This window comes from Haliotis rufescens, unplaced genomic scaffold (assembly GCF_023055435.1).
Source record: "Haliotis rufescens isolate VD_foot unplaced genomic scaffold, xgHalRufe1.0.p SCAF_56, whole genome shotgun sequence".
Lineage (NCBI taxonomy): Eukaryota > Metazoa > Mollusca > Gastropoda > Lepetellida > Haliotidae > Haliotis > Haliotis rufescens.
In genome coordinates, this window is record NW_025964290.1 from 849,598 (window position 1) to 866,013 (window position 16,416).

Genomic DNA, 16,416 nt, shown 5'->3' on the forward strand with positions numbered 1-16,416 from the left:
GGACGACTGAATCTATGGATTCAGCGAATTGCATCAGTGAAGGAGGATGAAGGAGGGTGGAGACGGAAGGGGCAGGGAGGTGGTGCGTCCAGCAGACAATGCCGCCACAACAGTGACTGGTGGATTACACAGCATCCAGGCATGATGTGAAAACCCATTTGGTCATCCGCTATTTCGGGTGGCTATGACGGATGTATGGGGGTATATTAGTTGTAGGTTGGTCTCTGGGAAAGTCATTCACTGCCAATCTTTACAACGCTACAAAGGCCGACAAGATGAAGATGCTGGCCTCCTGCTTCATGGTGAGAAATAACTCTCCGAGATTGCACCACCTTTTATGAGTGAGTGAGTGAGTTGGGTTTAACGCCGCTTTGAGCAGTGTTCCAGTTATATCACGGCGTGTTTACTTACTGTGGGAGGAAAGCCCCTAGTTATTGGGTCTCAACGTTTACCGTTTAGGCTAAACCCTCGAGCACGGGTATGGTACGGACAAACCTAGAAACATAACCAGGATTCGAACCCACAATTATAGGTTACTGACGTGTCCAAGGGACACAACTCCGCACAGCTAATTGCGGCGTCTTAGACGAATGGGCCATTCGTGCCTCCCACTGCTGTGGTAATATAGCGTTAGGCATCACACAAGTTATGTCTGTCAGGTTTTTTACGATGCGTATATTACTAATACAAAGTGGAAGTTGAACACGATGCTATAATATTATACGTTAGCGTCTTGTTATCCGATTTTAGTCTCACAATGGAAACCTTTTTGAACTTTAGGTAAAATTATTGTGCTGTATTGTCGTGAAACATGTTTGGTATAACTGTAGTGATGTGTTCTCGTGAAACATGTTTGGTATAACTGTAGTGCTGTGTTGTCGTGAAACATGTTTGGTATAACTGTAGTGCTGTGTTGTCGTGAAACATGTTTGGTATAACTGTAGTGCTGTGTTGTCGTGAAACATGTTTGGTATAACTGTAGTGCTGTGTTGTCGTGAAACATGTTTGGCATAACTGTAGTGCTGTGTTGTCGTGAAACATGTTTGGTATAACTGTAGTGCTGTGTTGTCGTGAAACATGTTTGGTATAACTGTAGTGTTGTGTTGTCGTGAAACATGTTTGGTATAACTGTAGTGCTGTGTTGTCGTGAAACATGTTTGGTACCACTGTAGTGCTGTGTTGTCGTGAAACATGTTTGGTATAACTGTAGTACTGTGTTGACATGAAACATGTTTGGTATAACTGTAGTGCTGCGTTGTCGTGAAACATGTTTGGTATAACTGTAGTGCTGTGTTGTTATGAAACATGTTTGGTATAACTGTAGTGCTGTGTTGTAATGAAACATGTTTGGTATAACTGTAGTGATGTGTTGTTGTGAAACATGTTTGGTATAACTGTAGTGCTGTGTTGTCGTGAAACATGTTTGGTATAACTGTAGTGTTGTGTTGTCGTGAAACATGTTTGGTATAACTGTAGTGCCGTGTTGTCGTGAAACATGTTTGGTACCACTGTAGTGCTGTGTTGTCGTGAAACATGTTTTGTATAACTGTAGTGCTGTGTTGTTGTGAAACATGTTTCGTATATTTGTAGTGCTGTGTTGTCATGAAACATCTTTGGTATAACTGTATGCTGTGTTGTCGTGAAACATGTTTGGTATAATTGTAGCGATGCGTTGTCATGAAACATGTTTGGTATAACTGTAGTGCTGTGTTGTCGTGAAACATGTTTGGTATAATTGTAGTGCTGTGTTATCGTGAAACATGTTTGGTATAATTGTAGTGCTGTGTTGTCGTGAAACATGTTTGGTATAATTGTAGTGCTGCGTTGTCATGAAACATGTTTGGTATAACTGTAGTGCTGTGTTGTCGTGAAACATGTTTGGTATAACTGTAGTGCTGTGTTGTCATGAAACATGTTTGATATAACTGTAGTGCTGTGTTGTCATGACACATGTTTGGTATAACTGTAGTGCTGTGTTGTCATGACATATGTTTGGTATAACTGTAGTGCTGTGTTGTCGTGAAACATGTTTGGTATAACTGTAGTGCTGTGTTGTCATGACACATGTTTGGAATAACTGTAGTGCTGTGTTGTCATGACACATGTTTGGTATAACTGTAGTGCTGTGTTGTCATGAAACATGTTTGGTATAACTGTAGTGCTGTGTTGTCATGAAACATGTTTGGTATAACTGTAGTGCTGTGTTGTCATGACACATGTTTGGTATAACTGTAGTGCTGTGTTGTCGTGAAACATGTTTGGTATAACTGTAGTGCTGTGTTGTCATGAAACATGTTTGGTATAACTGTAGTGCTGTGTTGTCATGAAACATGTTTGGTATAACTGTAGTGCTGTGTTGTCGTGAAACATGTTTGGTATAACTGTAGTGCTGTGTTGTCATGACACATGTTTGGTATAACTGTAGTGCTGTGTTGTCATGAAACATGTTTGGTATAACTGTAGTGCTGTGTTGTCGTAAAACATGTTTGGTATAACTGTAGTGCTGTGTTGTCATGACACCTGTTTGGTATAACTGTAGTGCTGTGTTGTCATGATGTACCTGATACGAGTATCCTAGTGTTTTGCAGCCTAGATACGTTTTTGTTATTTTGGTCATATCCAAGTTTCAAGTGTTCTTTCTTTTGCCCAGCAGTTTATAAACTAACGTTTCTGAATGTAAGTCAAGGTTGACAGTACGATTCGGACTCTATCATGGGCATGTGTTTATGAATCACTATCAAATAGTGATGATGCCAGGTGTTCGCGAAACGGTGAGCGTATCCTGCCCCACCGGTGGCACCCGTCACAAACACATGCAAAGGCAAGTCAGTTGTTCACCTGAAAAACACGGGAACATATGGTTCAAGCTAAAATCAGGAATGGCATATAATATTTGTCACTGAGGCGTCAAATTTGGAAATTTACTCCAGATTTTTAAAGCTTTATTGAGGCCTTGAATGTTGAACCTTGATCAAACAACTTCTGAGCAAGAGTCGTATGACGCTCTTTGAAATATCTAGCCATGAGACTTGAAATCTTTCTCTACAGTATTTAAATAAAACAAATGAGAAGCAGATAAAATAAAATTTACAGAGCATTTGTCGGCTTTGAAAGACAGGCCAATAGTTTTTGTATCTCCGCGAATCCGTAATGTTCAGACCAACACCACTGAAGGCAGACACAGAGCGGCAAGCGGCAGTTATAACGTCCGTAGTGACATACCCACAGCTAGCAATGCACATTATACAATCAACACGAAACGTCTAGCTGTCCGTTGAGACATTGAGATAGTAACGGATTTTGATTATTCATTTTCAGAAACGCTTCACGTTGTTAATGCTCATAGCGATCCCGCAATGTACAGCCCAGAGAAGATCAAGACGCTGTCGGGAGCCTACAAACCGTAAAATGAATATTGAAGACCGTCTCCGTGACAGTTTTTACCAAGTCCCCCCTCTCCTCCACACTGTCGCCAATCTCTCAACAATCCCGGAACAGTTCGTCAGAATAAGACACACGATTTTCGCCGGAGAGCCCCAGTGTCCGACGTGGGAGGAGGCGGTGCGACATCATGAGGGGAGGGTCTGCCCCTTCCACTACGTGTTGAACTACGACGAGAACAGAAAACCAGACACCATGGTCGAGACTCAGTGCAATTGTGGTGAATGTCTGAGACCAGACAATGGCCCCTCCAACCTGATGGACTGTCAGCCGATAATATATTACACCAAGGTGTTCCGGCGGACCGCGTGCGTGGAGGGAGTGTATCGGTACGCCGCCATCTGGGAGCCGCTCAACATCGGATGTCAGTGTGCGCATGCGCCCAGTCGCTTTACAGACAACTCACTAGCAAGATCTCTACCCTAGACGCTCTAGGACTTGAACTGACAAGATCTCCACCTTAGCCTCCCTTGAACATGAATTAACATTTGAACTACCTGCAAAATGTGTAAGGTTGTGATACATATTGAAAGCGTAATCTTTTGACTGAATTACGTTTTTACTTTTTCAAATCATCTACACATATACATACGTACGATATCTCATATCTTTAATTTATCAATATCTCCTGTTTGTGACATCCTGATTATTAAGGACTATCTTCTCAGGTGCTATGGTTCTTCTTGTATTGCTGTATTCGATATCAGTGAGTGAGTGAGTGAGTATGGTCTTACGCCGCTTTTGGCAATATTCCAGCAATATCACGTCGAGGGACTCCAGACATAGGTTTCACACACTGCACCCATGTGGGGAAACGAACCCGGGACTTCGGCGTGACCAGAGAATGCTTCAAGCACTGGCTACCCCAACGCCCCTACTCGATATCAATTCAAGGTCACAAAATATACATGTACCAACGTTAACTACTTCCATTTACTGTTTATCACGTACTTTGTGATTTATCTATTTAAATTAGTCTGTTTTGCTGTTTTCAGTTTGACATTTATAGTGGTTGTAATTTATTGGTTAATGTGTGCATTTAATAAATATGTATTTCTGGTCAAATTATACATATAATATTATTATATATTACATTACCATAGTAACGTGAAATATACATTGTGCCATAATAACTACTACGTTATTATTTATTAGACGTGACGTCACTGGTTGGGTTACCTACCAGCTGTATATTTGATGAGTGAGTGAGTGAGTGAGTGAGTGAGTATGGTTTTACGCCGATTTTAGTAATATTCCAGCAATATCACGGCGGGGGACACCAGAAATGGGCTTCACACATTGTACCCATATTGGGAATCGAACCCGGGTCTTCGGCGTGACGAGCGAACGCTTTGACCACTAGGCTACCCGACCGCCCCTGTATATTTGATGATATTGTACAGATGATCACATGGAAGACCGCGATCAATGCCTTGACGTCGTGAAAAGGGTACCCGGTATCACTACCGCTGTTGCCTTTTCGAAACCTATGAGTTATAACGTTGGAAAAACCATAAACAATTCACCAGAAACGTCAGGACATTGTCCATGTCACATGAACACACACATTCATCACATCCTACATAGAATTAACCACACTAATATGGTGTTCTCGAGGCGCATGTCCTCTGTCCACTTCCGGTGCCACTCGTCATGGGTCAAGGTCAAGGCCACTAGACCGCCAGGGTCTTCTGGAAGCTGAATGAACACTAAACAGTGCATGTTATCACTGCAAATTCTCAAGTCAGTGACTGAAATATATATTGAGCAACATATAAGTAAATTTGTAAACTGTCTGACAATTTCCATCAATTTACAAATTGTCTTCTTCACCCTATCTGCATCAAAATTTAAAAGACATGTGTCTGGTGAACAGCTGATTGCCTTTTGCATGTGTTTGTGATGGGTGTTACCGGTGGGACAGGATACTCTCAAGTTTTCGCGAACACGCTCTGTCGTCACAATCTGAAAGTGATTCCTTGTTATACATGCTTATTATAGAGACGGAAATATACAATAGACTGTGGGTATTATATATTATACTGGGCAGGGTTTCCTCTCTCATATTAACATCGATATCTGCTTCAACAAGATGATTATACATAAGGCAGCATTTCAATAGTGAAGGCTACAATAGTGAAGTACTTGTATCAATGACCGCATTCAATAATGAAGGCTACAATAGTGAAGAACTTGTATCAATGACCGCATTCAATAGTGAAGGCTACAATAGTGAAGTACTTGTATCAATGACCGCATTCAATAGTGAAGGCTACAATAGTGAAGTACTTGTATCAATGACCGCATTCAATAGTGAAGGCTACAATAGTGAAGTACTTGTATCAATGACCGCATTCAATAGTGAAGGCTACAATAGTGAAGTACTTATATCAATGACCGCATTCAATAGTGAAGGCTACAATAGTGAAGTACTTGTATTAATGACTACATTCATCAGTGAAGGCTTCACTAGAGAAGTAATTGTAATGAGCGTATTCCTCGGCCCGATATGTGATTGTGTATCAGCTGTCGGCCCTCTTCTTACGCTCCCTCCACCGCACCCAGCACTCGGAAGGCTTCATGCGGTGAGCCCCACAACGAGCAATGTCCGCTTCTTGTCTCCCTCGAGCAGGTAATGCCACATCCTACAATAGGAGGAAGACAGGACCTACTGACGTGTTCATTGTCACGTGATGACTGTCACATGACCCCTCCTCCGCCCCCCACACCTACCCCCGAAGTGATCATGTTCCCCGAATGTTAGCGTAAGCAATCAAAACAAGCAGATGTACTGATGCAACGTGTTACATATTGTACATATTGTATTGCGTTGTATTGTATTGTATTGTACCTAAGTTCCAAGGGAGGTGTTATACATGATATCATTATCATTCGATATAGATCCTTAGTTAATCGTTAATCTATCTTTTTTTATATATTTAAAAAAAGTTTGAATGATATCGTTTGCTTGAAATTCGAAATGTCAATAGACATATGATTTCGGTGTGTTATGTGTAAGGTCCCCGGCTGGCGTCAGGCACAGGGTAGACTGAAGTGAGTATCATGTTCCCCTGTAAAGTACTTGTCACTGTGTAGTCACACTTTATAATATTCGTTTCACCTCAGTGCCAACAGTTCCCGAAATTTATTTTATATATTTTGTAGTTTTCAGCTTATGAACTTCAACAATGTTACTTCCCGCCTCACCTGTGTATACGTCACGATTGCTGTTGACGAGGCGGAAGACTCATTAAATGACAAAGAATGTTTAGAAAACAAAAAACTTCGACCGGGTGGTTTCTGACATTTGAATACACTGATTTAGCTGATTGGTTAGTTGGAGCATTATTACGCCATACTGCTCCTGACGTCACACAAAGATAATACTATGACGTCAGGAGAGTTGTTTGACTTGATTTTTTGAAAGGCTGCTATTTTATTTCTTTTCATCATTTACTTTCTTAATCTGGACATGTGTCGTGTTGAATAAGCAGCTGGGAAACCTTAATCGGGGACCCTGTGATGCACACCGTTAGTCGGTTTAGTTTGGTCCGTGCGATTGGAGCAAATGTCTGAATTGGCCGGGAACAAAGACGTCACCAACTGTTCATGACGTCATGTCATTATTCACTGTTCATGACGTCACAGAGAAGTTCGCGTGCGGTCGTTCCAACACCATATTGACTATATATTGATCTGTCTCTCTGTAATTTCCAAAAATACACACACACAGACACAGACACAGACACAGACACAGACACGCACGCACGCACGCAAACCCTATCCCCCAAGCCACCCACACCCACACGCTTTCGAACTAACCAACTTGAAATTGAATTTAATCACATAATTGACTCGGAATTGAAGATTGTCTTAGATTCACTAATTATTTTTAACTTGTCACACTTTACAATAATGTCCCCGGGACGAACAACCCTGAACTCCACACAACACGTTGGTTCTCCGCCATCAACCACGTGACCCCAGCAATACAGCCGGGTGACACCTTCCTCACACTCGGTAACATCGCTGCCACCATCGCTGCCACCATCGCTGCAGTTAATTTTGAAAAGGATTACGATTGACCATATTTCCCAAATGAATTTACCTTTTTGTTTGTTTGAAAATCAGCCACCTTCTCTCTTACTTTTCCAAGTACATGCTAATTGTAATGAAACAGAGATTCAAATTAGATTAACAAACAAATAAAAAAAATAGCAGGGTAAGAGTATTCGGGGTCAAGGCAGTCATCACTTGTTTGTAAACATAACGGCGAGTCGGTTGCGAGTTCAATTTCAATCATGTCTGTAGCCACCTATCACAGTGGGGAGCTTTTGACTGACTGACTAAGTATGGTTTTACGCCGCTTTTAGCAATATTCCAGCAATATCACGGCGGGGGACACTAGAAATGGGCTTCACACATTGTACCCATGTCGGGAATCGAACCCGGGTCTTCGGCGTGACGAGCGCACAGCTTTTGACTGGTGGCAGCGAATGTGCAGAGAGCTCCACGAACGGGACATCGCTGTGAGGAGTTTTGGGGTGTGCTAGCGTCAGCTCCACACAGCGACTGGCGGTAAATTAATGATGCGAGGAATCTCTCCGCAACAGAGAGTGGATCCGGAAGACGGGGATCAGTGACAAGTTCCTGAAGGAATGATAGCGTCAATAGCTATTGGTGGAGATTAATTACTGGGAGAGAAATGACGTCACTTGAAAAAAGCCCCTCTCCCCACCCGCAATGTAGCTGTCACGTGAGCACCTGGTATATATACTGGATACTTTTCTGAAAATCCAAAACAAAGTAAGATCTTCCCACGCGTTACTTCCAAGAAATCGACGACACAGCCACCATGACGTTACTGCTGTCACCGGGAACGGTAAGTGAGTGAGTGAGTGAGTGAGTGAGTATGGTTTTACGCCGCTTTTTCCAGTAATATCACGGCGGGGGACATCAGAAACTGGCTTTACACATTGTAACTCGAACCCTGGCCTTTGGCGTGACAAGCCAACGCTTTAACCACTAGGCTACCCGACCGTCCCCGGGAACGGTAAGAGACTGTGTCTTGCGGCTTCAGCATACAACAACGCAGTTCTACACGTATGAATGATCGATCCCCTTTCTTTAAACACCGGTTTATAACGTTTGTGATAAGGGCGTTTACATAACATGGTCGTTCATTAGAGAAATAGATTCATACCTATCTTTTATGAAATGTATATGATATTCTCAATTCATTAATTTTATATAGATGAACAATTACTCATATAGTTTTATGCAGATTCTAGCACTATTCCAGCAATATGGCCGTGGGGGGCACCACACGCGGGTTTCGCACATTGTTCTCATGACGGGAATCGAACCCGGACGATCGAACGCTTTCCCCACTAGGTTACCCACCCCCTACTTCTACACGTGTACCTTCATTCATTCGATATCTCTTTAAAGACATTTGTTTGTTTGTTTTTTGTTGTTGTTTGTAAATATCACAGCGACCTGTAAATATTCATGTCAGGCCAACATGTCCAGCCCTCTGGGGGATGAGACCAAATCAACCATGTCCCCTGACTGACCGCCATCTTGTTTCGCCTCAGACTACCAGCCATATAGTGCCAGGCCTCCTCTACCCCGCCCCCACGAGGCGTTCAAGACGATGCCACTGTCGGTCACGTAGATTCCTTAAATGCGCTTCTTGATAATATCGGAATTGTGTTTACTGTTTCGTGGAGTTTAAGTTTCGTTGTTTGCTTGTTGTTTAACGCCGCAATATTCGAGCTGTATAACGGCGGTCTGTAAACAATCGAGTCTGGACCATATAATTTAGTGAATGACATCATGAGCATCGATCCACGCATTAAGGATACGATGACATGCATCAACCAAGTCAGCGAGCGTGACCACCCGATCCTGTTAGTCGCCTTTTACGGCTGATCTTCACGGGTCTTAGCATGTATCAACCAAGTCAGCGAGCGTGACCACCCGATCCCGTTAGTCGCCTTTTACGGCTGATCTTCACGGGTCTTAGCATGTATCAACCAAGTCAGCGAGCCTGACCAGCCGATCCTGTTAGTCGCCTTTTACGGCTGATCTTCACGGGTCTTGGCATGTATCGCCCTTGTATGTATTTCATATCATTGTCAGGATTCTTCTGGTAAGTTGATGGGGCGGTGGGGTAGCCTAGGGGTTAAAGCGTTCGCTCGTCTAGCCGAAGACCCGGGTTCGATTCCCCACATGGTTGCAATGTGTGAAGCCCATTTCTGGTGTCTCTCGCCGTGATATTGATGGAATAATGTTAAAAGCGGCGACAAAACCATACTCACTCACTCTCTCATAAGTTGTGCATCAATGCATGTTTATTTCAGTACAGAACACGGGCTGTTCATCCCAGCATGAAGTTATTTCTATAAATCCTATATTCAAGTAAAACGTCCCATAAGCATAAGACTAAATTTGCTGTGTACAAGTTGAACTCGCTAATTTATTTTAGGAAGTCATTCTGCATCAGTCGGTCGAGCTAAAGATTTTCTGCATGACTCCTTTGGTATTAGGGAACATCTGAGAAACCTGACCTCTGACGAATCGTTTCATGTCAGTTGTTTGAGAACTGACATCTTTCTAGGTGAGCCGAAATGGAGTTTAACGTCACGTCCAAGATTATTGCACTTATATAGCGACGTGCATGTACGTGTGTGTGTTTGTGTGGCTGCTTGTACTACTCCGGACTGATGCCGATTTATAGTGCTAGCCCACTGAGAGACCATGCCGCAGTTTAACATAAATACCTCACTCAGACAGTCCTTGTTTTAGTCCCTTAATGCCGAGCGCCAGGGTAACAACAAGTACAATCTTTTAACGTCTTTTGTTATGACTCGGCCGGGGATCGAACCCCGGGCTTCCGCTCTCCGGGCGGACGCTCTACCACTAGACCACGGAGGCGGTCTTGACATCTTTCTAAATTTACACGAAAGCAACAGCGTGACTCACTTTCTTGCTCGTCTAAGTTGAATGCAATAAATGTTATATTTGAGAAAACACTATCTTAGAAAAGTACAGATGGGATTCGAACCCAGACTGCCAGATTGAGGCACGATATCGCCTGCACACAAAGTCAGCAATGTAACCCCCTCAGCCACCGAGGCTACACTAGAAGTTGTACTTTACTAAAAAGGTGTTCTCCCAAATATAACATTTCTTTCAACTGACCACTTTCTGAATGGCTTTGTGTAGTCACAGTCTAAGTGGAATGGGAAAGGGGGCTTAGTCACGTGAGTATCGCGTGTCAGTTTTCTTTGTGAATGAAACCGACAAACCGACGTACAGGGATTGGACAGAAATGTATGTGACTGTTATTCAGGATTGGACAGAAATGTATGTGACTGTTATTCGGGATTGGACAGAAATGTCTGTGAATGTTTTTTGGGATTGGACCGAAATGTCTGTGACTGTTATTCGGGATTGAACGGTTCAGTGATACATCTAGTCACGATCCAGAGATGGACTCGTTATGTCGGACAAGGATACACCAAGGATAACCACTCGATATTTTGTTTCTAGATACTCCTCACAACGTGTGTCGTCATAGCGATGCCGCAATGTTCAGCTTGGGCTACCGGAAGAAGAGCCGGACGCTGCCGGGAGCCTGTTAACCGTAAAATAGACTTCCAAAATGAACTCCATGACAGTTTTTACCAAATTCCACCTCTCCTGGACACTGTTGCCAATCTTTCTTCAGTCCACGAACAGTTCGTACACTTGAGGCACGCGGTGTTGACGGGGGAGCCCCAGTGCCCGACGTGGGAGGAGGCGGTGCGACGTCATGGGGGGAGGGTCTGCCCCTTCCACTACGTGTTGAACTACGACGAGAACAGAAGACCAGACACCTTGGTCGAGACTCAGTGCAATTGTGGTGAATGTCTGAGACCAGACAATGGCCCCTCCAACCTGATGGACTGTCTGCCAATAATATATTACACCAAGGTGTTCCGGCGGACCGCGTGCGTGCAGGGAGTGTATCGCTACGCCGCCATCTGGGAGCCGCTCAACATCGGATGTCAGTGTGCGCATGCGCCCAGTCGCTTTACAGACAACGTCAGAACGAGATCCCAACCATAGGATCTTGACATCATTGCCCGCTTAAATAGCGTCTTTCTGATTGGTCATAAACTCATCTTATTCCCGCTCTAATCGTGTATTTATTGAGAACAGGGTACATCTGTGACGCGCGTATAAGAATGCAGTGATAAAGATGTATCGCCAAATTGTGTCCTCCAAATGATTCATTAATGATATTTTACAACCTAGAGTCTTCTTGTTATCGAAACAAATATGGACTGCAACGTTTGTTGTGTTATAACACAAGGTGTCGAGGCGACATTCCGACCCTTCAGCTGGTCAGCTAGGAAGCACGTGAATAACGCTGTGTATTTACACAGACTGCAGTCATCCGGGGTCTTCAGCAACCCATGCTTGCCGTAAAGGTGACTTTGTCGTATTAGGCGACTATGGTTGTCGTAACAGGCGATAAACGGGATCTGGTGGTGGGGGGGAATCACTTCGGGCTTTCCTCCCACATTAAGCTGTTACGCCGTGATATAACTGGAATACTGTTAAAAGCGGCGTTAAACCCAACTCACTCACTCACTCATATAGCTAGAATATTGTTGAGTGCGGCGTTAAACAACAAACAAACAAGATGTCATACGTACAGGTGTCTCTATCAGCTAAATATAGTTGCATCCTCCAGACATGTTGTAACATCTGCAGTGTGCTGGGAATGTACCAGGTGCGTGTGTGATGCGTGTGTGATGCGTGTGTGATGCGTGTAGCCGAGGTAAACACCACACCCTCGTGATTACACAGATCGTCACATCCGGGAACCCGTTGTAGTAATACACATGAATGTCTACTTACAACACGCACGTTGGCTCCACCTTATATGGTATGTGTACTTTAAGGAATTTGAGGATGAAAGTTAATTTGGATGACATTATGAAATTCATTACATTAGCGGTGTTTGTTTAAAAAGGTGTTTCACGTGTCTTCGAAATACTGACTTGTGTCCTGACCAGTGGGTGTAGTTCACCAGAGGAAGAACGCCCAAGGGAAATGATCACTGTTAAAGAATGACCCATGTCCGCATGTGTCCATTACACCACCGGTTACCAATACGGCTAGTCGGGTGACTATCTCGGCTACTCGGGTTACTGTCTCGGCTAGTCGGGTGACTATCTCAGCCGCTGGGGTTATGGTCTCGCCTTGTCTGGTTATAGTCTCCGTTAGTCGGGTTAAAGTCTCCGTTAGTCGGGTTATAATCTCCGTTAGTCGGGTTAAAGTCTCCGTTAGTCGGGTTATAGTCTCCGTTAGTCGGGTTATAGTCTCCGTTAGTCGGTTGACAGTCTCCGTTAGTCGGGTTATAGTCTCGCCTAGTCGGGTTGTAATCTCCGTTAGTCGGGTTAAAGTCTCCGTTAGTCGGGTTATAGTCTCCGTTAGTCGGGTTATAATCTCCGTTAGTCGGGTTATAGTCTACGTTAGTCGGTTGACAGTCTCCGTTAGTCGGGTTATAGTCTCACCTAGTCGGGTTATAATCTCCGTTAATCGGGTTACAATCTCCGTTAGTCGGGTTATAGTCTCCGTTAGTCGGGTTATAGTCTCCGTTAGTCGGGTTATAGTCTCCGTTAGTCGGGTTATAGTCTCCGTTAGTCGGGTTACAATCTCCGTTAGTCGGGTTATAATCTCCGTTAGTCGGGTTAAAGTCTCCGTTAGTCGGGTTATAGTCTCCGTTAGTCGGTTGACAGTCTCCATTAGTCGGGTTATAGTCTCCGTTAGTCGGGTTATAGTCTCGCCTAGTCGGGTTATAATCTCCGTTAATCGGGTTACAGTCTCCATTAGTCGGGTTAAAGTCTCCGTTAGTCGGGTTATAGTCGGGTGTCAGTAATGAAATGAATGCAATTCACGGTATAAAGCATCAGCAAGACAAATGTCCCCGGTGTTACCTTGCTGGTGGGGCAGCACGTGCAGGTATGTGTGTACAGCCAAGGAGATAGTACTGGACACTAAACATACATGTATGTGTGTACAGCCAAGGAGATAGTACTCGACACTAAACATACATGTATGTGTGTACAGCCAAGGAGATATTACTTGACACTAAACATACATGTATGTGTGTACAGCCAAGGAGATATTACTTGACACTAAACATACATGTATGTGTGTACAGCCAAGGAGATATTACTGGACACTAAACATACATGTATGTGTGTACAGCCAAGGAGATAGTACTTGACACTAAACATACATGTATGTGTGTACAGCCAAGGAGATAGTACTGGACACTAAACATACATGTATGTGTGTACAGCCAAGGAGATATTACTTGACACTAAACATACATGTATGTGTGTACAGCCAAGGAGATATTACTGGACACTAAACATACATGTATGTGTGTACAGCCAAGGAGATAGTACTGGACACTTAACATACATGTATGTGTGTACGGCCAAGGAGATAGTACTGGACACTAAACATACATGTATGTGTGTACAGCCAAGGAGATAGTACTGGACACTAAACATACATGTATGTGTGTACAGCCAAGGAGATAGTACTGGACACTAAACATACATGTATGTGTGTACAGCCAAGGAGATAGTACTGGACACTAAACATACATGTATGTGTGTACAGCCAAGGAGATAGTACTGGTCACTAAACATACATGTATGTGTGTACAGCCAAGGAGATAGTACTGGACACTAAACATACATGTATGTGTGTACAGCCAAGGAGATATTACTGGACACTAAACATACATGTATGTGTGTACAGCCAAGGAGATATTACTGGACGCTAAACATACATGTATGTGTGTACAGCCAAGGAGATATTACTGGACACTAAACATACATGTATGTGTGTACAGCCAAGGAGATATTACTGGACACTAAACATACATGTATGTGTGTACAGCCAAGGAGATAGTACTGGACACTAAACATACATATATGTGTGTACAGCCAAGGAGATATTACTGGACACTAAACATACATGTATGTGTGTACAGCCAAGGAGATATCACTGGACACTAAACATACATGTATGTGTGTACAGCCAAGGAGATATTACTGGACACTAAACATACATGTATGTGTGTACAGCCAAGGAGATAGTACTGGACACTAAACATACATGTATGTGTGTACAGCCAAGGAGATAGTACTGGACACTAAACATACATGTATGTGTGTACAGCCAAGGAGATAGTACTGGACACTAAACATACATGTATGTGTGTACAGCCAAGGAGATAGTACTGGTCACTAAACATACATGTATGTGTGTACAGCCAAGGAGATATTACTGGACACTAAACATACATGTATGTGTGTACAGCCAAGGAGATAGTACTGGACACTAAACATACATGTATGTGTGTACAGCCAAGGAGATAGTACTGGACACTAAACATACATGTATGTGTGTACAGCCAAGGAGATAGTACTGGACACTAAACATACATGTATGTGTGTACAGCCAAGGAGATAGTACTGGACACTAAACATACATGTATGTGTGTACAGCCAAGGAGATATCACTGGACACTAAACATACATGTATGTGTGTACAGCCAAGGAGATATTACTGGACACTAAACATACATGTATGTGTGTACAGCCAAGGAGATAGTACTGGACACTAAACATACATGTATGTGTGTACAGCCAAGGAGATAGTACTGGACACTAAACATACATGTATGTGTGTACAGCCAAGGAGATAGTACTGGACACTAAACATACATGTATGTGTGTACAGCCAAGGAGATAGTACTGGTCACTAAACATACATGTATGTGTGTACAGCCAAGGAGATATTACTGGACACTAAACATACATGTATGTGTGTACAGCCAAGGAGATAGTACTGGACACTAAACATACATGTATGTGTGTACAGCCAAGGAGATAGTACTGGACACTAAACATACATGTATGTGTGTACAGCCAAGGAGATAGTACTGGACACTAAACATACATGTATGTGTGTACAGCCAAGGAGATAGTACTGGACACTAAACATACATGTATGTGTGTACAGCCAAGGAGATATTACTTGACACTAAACATACATGTATGTGTGTACAGCCAAGGAGATATTACTGGACACTAAACATACATGTATGTGTGTACAGCCAAGGAGATAGTACTGGACACTTAACATACATGTATGTGTGTACGGCCAAGGAGATAGTACTGGACACTAAACATACATGTATGTGTGTACAGCCAAGGAGATAGTACTGGACACTAAACATACATGTATGTGTGTACAGCCAAGGAGATAGTACTGGACACTAAACATACATGTATGTGTGTACAGCCAAGGAGATAGTACTGGACACTAAACATACATGTATGTGTGTACAGCCAAGGAGATATTACTGGACACTAAACATACATGTATGTGTGTACAGCCAAGGAGATATTACTTGACACTAAACATACATGTATGTGTGTACAGCCAAGGAGATATTACTGGACGCTAAACATACATGTATGTGTGTACAGCCAAGGAGATATTACTGGACACTAAACATACATGTATGTGTGTACAGCCAAGGAGATATTACTGGACACTAAACATACATGTATGTGTGTACAGCCAAGGAGATAGTACTGGACACTAAACATACATATATGTGTGTACAGCCAAGGAGATATTACTGGACACTAAACATACATGTATGTGTGTACAGCCAAGGAGATATCACTGGACACTAAACATACATGTATGTGTGTACAGCCAAGGAGATATTACTGGACACTAAACATACATGTATGTGTGTACAGCCAAGGAGATAGTACTGGACACTAAACATACATGTATGTGTGTACAGCCAAGGAGATAGTACTGGACACTAAACATACATGTATGTGTGTACAGCCAAGGAGATAGTACTGGACACTAAAC

General features: G+C 43.0%; 2 protein-coding genes across 2 annotated transcripts; both read left to right on the plus strand.

The window, feature by feature from the left end:
- Window positions 1-252: 252 nt before the first annotated feature.
- LOC124115965 lies at window positions 253-4,365 on the plus strand. The gene is made up of 2 exons (XM_046477150.2): window positions 253-302; window positions 3,319-4,365. The coding sequence occupies exons 1-2, from the start codon at window positions 276-278 to the stop codon at window positions 3,865-3,867; spliced, it is 576 nt and encodes a 191-aa protein (XP_046333106.1). The 5' UTR covers window positions 253-275; the 3' UTR covers window positions 3,868-4,365.
- Window positions 4,366-8,253: 3,888 nt separating this feature from the next.
- LOC124115970 lies at window positions 8,254-11,617 on the plus strand. The gene is made up of 2 exons (XM_046477154.2): window positions 8,254-8,323; window positions 10,999-11,617. The coding sequence occupies exons 1-2, from the start codon at window positions 8,297-8,299 to the stop codon at window positions 11,554-11,556; spliced, it is 585 nt and encodes a 194-aa protein (XP_046333110.2). The 5' UTR covers window positions 8,254-8,296; the 3' UTR covers window positions 11,557-11,617.
- The last annotated feature ends 4,799 nt before the right edge of the window (window positions 11,618-16,416 follow it).

Bases quoted from the DNA above. Each gene is read 5' to 3' on its own strand.
- LOC124115965 (XM_046477150.2), top strand. From the start codon at position 276: ATGAAGATGCTGGCCTCCTGCTTCATG. The intron at 303-3,318 runs GTGAGAAATAAC...ATTCATTTTCAG, and splicing joins TGCTGGCCTCCTGCTTCATG to AAACGCTTCACGTTGTTAAT.
- LOC124115970 (XM_046477154.2), top strand. From the start codon at position 8,297: ATGACGTTACTGCTGTCACCGGGAACG. The intron at 8,324-10,998 runs GTAAGTGAGTGA...TTTTGTTTCTAG, and splicing joins TACTGCTGTCACCGGGAACG to ATACTCCTCACAACGTGTGT.